This window comes from Pelecanus crispus, chromosome 8 (assembly GCF_030463565.1).
Source record: "Pelecanus crispus isolate bPelCri1 chromosome 8, bPelCri1.pri, whole genome shotgun sequence".
In the NCBI taxonomy this organism is placed as follows: Eukaryota; Metazoa; Chordata; class Aves; order Pelecaniformes; family Pelecanidae; genus Pelecanus; species Pelecanus crispus.
Window position 1 is genome coordinate 9290255 of NC_134650.1, and position 5407 is coordinate 9295661.

The 5407-nt window shown below is 43.6% G+C and overlaps 1 protein-coding gene across 1 annotated transcript; it reads right to left on the bottom strand.

The window, feature by feature from the left end:
- Window positions 1-1101: 1101 nt before the first annotated feature.
- On the bottom strand, window positions 1102-3499 carry MED7 (mediator complex subunit 7). Its single transcript, XM_075715348.1, has 2 exons — window positions 3462-3499; window positions 1102-2857 (listed from the first exon to the last, which is right to left on the bottom strand). Exon 2 carries the CDS (start codon window positions 2836-2838, stop codon window positions 2146-2148), a length of 693 nt encoding a protein of 230 aa, XP_075571463.1. The 5' UTR covers window positions 2839-2857; window positions 3462-3499; the 3' UTR covers window positions 1102-2145.
- Window positions 3500-5407: the final 1908 nt, after the last annotated feature.

Sequence of the window (5407 nt, forward strand, 5' to 3'; positions counted from 1 at the left end):
TATATTGTATACATTAACATTTCAAGGGCAGAATACTTCAAATGCTATCACATCCAAAAATAAAATCAGGATTTGCTGCAATAAGGAAAGATCTCATCATCAGGAGCAGGTTAATTAACACACTAGAGAAGACATTTATAATCAAATTTGCTAGTCAGTGAGTCACACCATCCTATGAAATGAAAAATGCCCATTTCCCTAGACTAATGGGCATATATGCCACCCACTGCCTTCACTGCAGCCACAGTCCATTGTTTTCCCAAAAGCAAAGCTGTAACAGAAAAAGGGAAAACTATCATTGCTTTGACCTGACAACAGAGGACAAAGTCAATGTTTTGGCTGAAAAAAGCCCAGGAAGCCTCCCATGGTTTTCTAAGGGTTTGCCTTAAACAGATTTAAAAAAAAAAAAAAAAAAAATCTAGAATAAACAAATTGTTTGTGAAACTTTTTGGAAGGTGAAAGCACCCTTAAGTATTTTTTAAATTACATGATCCCTGTTTACCTCAATGGTTTCATAAGAGTTCATTGCAATTGTTAGTTACTGCTAGGACCCAGCTTGTGCAGTATTTTGAAACTATGGTACCAGGCATATGACTTTATTAAAAGCATAGAAATTAGACAAAAATCAACAGAAAACCACTAAGCATTTATGACAGTTCTTTTTGAATGGCAAAGTTAAAACATCCATGACAAACTGTAGTTCCACAGTGCATAACCTCTCTTACCCAGGAGGCACTAAGTATTTCTTCATATCTTCCACATGAAACAACATTTGCAAAACAGATACCAAATTAATTCCGCACACTTGCAACCGCTTTAGTTAACTACAAGCAATATAATTTAGATGTAGTCCAGGGAGAAGGAAGAAAACAGTGGTGGTTGAATAAAGGACAAATGTGTTAACTTTGTAAAATTATTTATACATTTCTAAAAAAGCATTTCTACTTCTCGTTACTTACACTTACGTGCACTTAAAATAGCAGATGATGTCCTCCAATGAGTCATAAACTCGCATCAAATCATGGTTAAAAACAGAGTTTATGTGAGCTCCCTCACCCATAACGTTCACCTGTTTTTTAGCTGCTGTACATACTTTACTACGGTGCCACATGGCAAAAAGATGCAAGTAGGGCTTCCCTAACAGGAGGGGCAGGGTAAAGAAGCCACTTCGCTATCAAATCACTCTTTTTCTCTTGCTATTGGGGGGTTGATCCAACTCATATGTTCTTTAAACATGGTTGATAAAGCTTCCACATGATGGAATACCTGCAGGTTCTTTCAAACTTAGAAGTTCACAATTACTATGAAGGCTAATTAACCAATCAGACTCTTCTTCCTGAGAAAAACCACTCAACTAGGCACAGAGCCCAACCCAAAAGGCAAATACAAAGCATCTGCACTGCAAAATGATTCACTTCATGCATGTATATTAACTATGCAGGACATATAAGTTAGTCTATGCATTTATGTGTTTAAAAAAAAAAGTAGGCATTTTTGCAAGTTCAAGACTGGTTATGATGTACATGTAAGAAAATTAAAATCCAATTAATTTTAATTCATTTAGTTGTTGAGATTCCTGACAGCGTGTCTCCATAAAGCAAATTACATCTGTAATAAAGGAATGCTTAGGTTGTCTTTACTACAGTTATATTATTACAAAGCTACAAAAGGAACAGATTTTGCAGACTTGACACTAACTTTGTTTTTAATATTGAATTATGCATACCTGAAACAACCCACTGAAATTGTAAACAACTAGCACTTATTTGAAACACAGGAACTGTCAACTGCAATTCCTCTCAGTCAGATCCCTTACTTTCTTCCACACTACAAAGAAAAAAAAAAAAAAGCATACCCCAAAAAGCAGAAAAGAACAAATGAAAGTACAATGGAAAAAACTAACTTAAATCTCTGGCTTGCACCTCACATGATACATTTAACAAAAAGGTTTTTTTATTTCTACCAATAAACACACAGCTTGCAACATATTAAACATTTTCATGTGCCTAGTCACTCACAACTTCCAACAGGTGTACAATAAATGCTTTGTCTGCGTGTACAACAGCAAAACAAATACAATATATACCCTCAGAATGCATTCTGCCTCTCACTACAGCAAGCTAACAAAATAAAAAAGCATTTTCTTCAAGTCATTTCATCGATAATGCTACACATAGCTGCGTCTTTGTCTAAAACCTGATCTCTTTTGCCACCAGCATGCTCTCTCTGTTTTTCACTCTGTCCAATACAGTTGCTGCCATCTTCAGGATCCATTGTTTCTGCTTTCACTCCCATTCCTCCCTCTGAATGAGGCAGATCATCAGGCAAGGAAGCCAGGCAGTTCTGAATCATCTCTACAACTCGCTCTAAGTGCTTCTGAAATCGCTCTGCTGTTTCCAAACGCTGACGTTTCTGCACCTCCATCATGACTCGCAGAGTCTCCCTAGCTTGGTGAGGTCGATACTCATTTATAAGATGATGGACATGAACAAAGAGCAGTTTCAAGTCTTCCAGTTTCTCCTCTCGCTTTATACTCCCTGGACTCCTTATCAAGATATCCAAGAGGTCCAAAAAGTTGACCAGAATAGACATATTAAGTTTTCGTAATTCCTTCTTGTGATCAAACTGCATAGGATGTAACCGTTCAATACCCTGGCTCTCCAAGGGTCGAATAATCAGATCATCACATTGAAACTGATTACCAAACATCATATAACTGTCTTTCACAGGTGGAGGTGGCTTTGGAGCCAGGCCTTTACGGACATTTTCATCAGTATATTCTTTTATATATTGCATTGGAGGCGGAGGAAGGGCACTCACTTGCTGAGGTTCACCCATTTTTGCCAGATGAAAATACCTAGGGAATGTCCCAAGAAATATATGTTAAACAATTTGTGTGACAACCTTATCATATAAATAGAAACAAAAAGAATATAAGACAGTTAGCTGTGAGAAAATGAACCAGAAGAAAGTCATCTCAATGTGTAGAATACAGGAAACTCCCAAATAAATCCGTTAGCTTTTCACTAAGGCATATTTTTAGCAGGATTAACTTCACTAGAAGCACATTAAGCATTGATTTCTCGAACCATGAAAGACCGGCCCGTAAACAGAGCAGCCACAGGCAGAGAGAGGAGACCCCTTCCCTAGCTGAGGCCTGGCCCGGTAACACCACGCCCCGCGAGCGGGGAAACCGCGCAGGCCGGCGGCGGGCAGGCAGCGCCCTCAGGGCAGGATGCGGCCTCGGGTCCACAGCCGCCGCCGCCGCCGACCTACTCTGCTCCGGGCCGGGCCGGGCTCTGGGAAGGCCCAAGCCCCGCCGCGGGGTTTCCCAGGCCACTGCTGAAGAGAGAAGAGCCGGAGCCGCGCTACGGCAAGACCCCATCGGCGACTGACCGCGCACCCGGCGGAGGAGACAGCCCCGCTCGACGCCCGCACGGCGGGGAGCCGCCGGCCCTCACCTGCCCGCCGAGCCGCCCTCAGCGCCAGCGCCCCGCTTCCGGCCCGCGGCCCCCTTCTCTTCTCCTCCATTGGCTCGCCGACCTCAGGATGGCGCGCTCTGATTGGCCCTCCCGAACACCGGTCAGAAGCTTGCTCCACTCACCGCAGGGCCTGCCTCGGGGGGCGGTGCCGAGCCGCGGGGCGGGGCGGGCCGTGCTGCGGGTGGAGGCCGGGGTGCGCGTAATGGCGGGGGGTGCTGGGCCGGGCCGGGCCGCTCCGGCATGGGCCCCTCCGGGGGTGCCGGGCCCCTCCGGGTGTGCCCTGCTCCGGGACGTGGCAGCGCGCAGCATCCCCGCCGCTGCTGTGGGTCTCCCAGCGGGGTGGGCCTCCCTCACCAGAAGCCAAGCCTGAGGCGGCAAGGCCAGGGGGCTGTGAGGGCGGCAGCGAGCGGCCTGGCGTTTGCAGGCCGGGGGTCCCCCCCTCGCAGACTGCCTCGCTGCCTCGGAGGCAGGTGTTTAGTTCCCCGCTGCTGGAAAACACGGACTGCTTTGGGGGGAACATCTTTAGATCGGGATCTGCCAACGCGATTCTCCCACGTTAAGCACTGAACTACGCAGTGATCGTACAGTATGTGATCGCGTGGTATGTAGTGATCGGGTGGTGTGTAGTGCTTACACGCATCAGAAACGCGGGCATTACCCCTGGTCATGCAGTGAAAGCATTATGCTGGAAAGCATTTGCATCGTTCCTTCAGCTGAATACCCTAAACCTGAGTACATAAAGACGGTAACTAACAGCTGGGCTCCATTGTTTTTCCTTCAGTTTTGTTTTAGGAGGAATTGAAGAAGAAATCGTGGATTTAAGTTTTTCACCTTGCGGATCATGGGCAGTTGGGCTTGCTGGCATCACCTCTGCAGGGATTTCTCCCTGAAATGGCCAACAGGAAAGGATTTTTTGATGCTTGGCCATTTGTGTCCTGTTTTGTCTTCCTCGGCAGGTGGCAGCAATGTCCTTTGTCTGATAGGGACCTGTTGCGTGCACGTGCAGTATCAGTTACAGATTCACTTTTCAAGATTGATCATTTCACCAAAAAAGCAGTTTTGACTGATAATTAGTTTGGATCCTCTTAATTATTTCTAAAACAATGTAAAGAAATTCCAGGTTTATTTGACTAGAAAATGTGAAAAAATTTACAGCTCACATTTTACTGAATATCTGAGTATATATTTAAATATTCCAAACCAAACAACACTCTACAATTGATAACAAGTGCTACCCTGGCTGCAAAACAGGTTGATCTATTTTCATTTGTAAGCAAAGTATATTTTGGGGAGGAAACGACCCCCTTTGACATGTTTGTTCTCAGATGACATAGCAAGTGGCTGTCACATAGAATGGAACTTAAGTGAACTTGCTGAAGAAGTCTCTCCCATTATGAAGTTCGAGGCCGTTGTTCTCTGGCAGTGCTGTACAGTATTTACACGTTTTACATGATGTTGCTGATTAATTATTACACTGTTTCTTAACCTTATATCTCTTCATTACTTAGTCTGAGTTAAAGGTTAGTTCTTTTTTCTGTATTCACACAGATTGATGTCATCAGTGTGATTTTAGTTTAGTATTTATCCATGTGTATGTATATATGGATATGGCCTATATTATGTTTTTAAATATAGGCTCAAGGATTTTTTTTTTTTTTTTAAAGTAACTACTCCTCAATTTATGCATATTGTCCAAAGGAGGGTATTCTTGCCATTTGGTAATGACTTTCAACTTTGATTTAGGGAAAACTGACAGTAAATTGATCTGGGCACAATCTGTATTTGTCAATAGTCTCTAGACTGACAGATCTGATGCCATCCGATATCTGAACCAGTATCTTTACATTTTCTGCCCTTGATGCCATTACTTCTACTTAAAAAGTGAGACAAAGGTCCTTACATTAAGGATTTTGTGGTGCCCCGAG

Excerpts from the sequence above, each read along its gene's own strand:
- MED7 (XM_075715348.1), bottom strand. The coding sequence starts at position 2,838 with ATGGGTGAACCTCAGCAAGTGAGTGCCCTTCCTCCGCCTCCAATGCAA.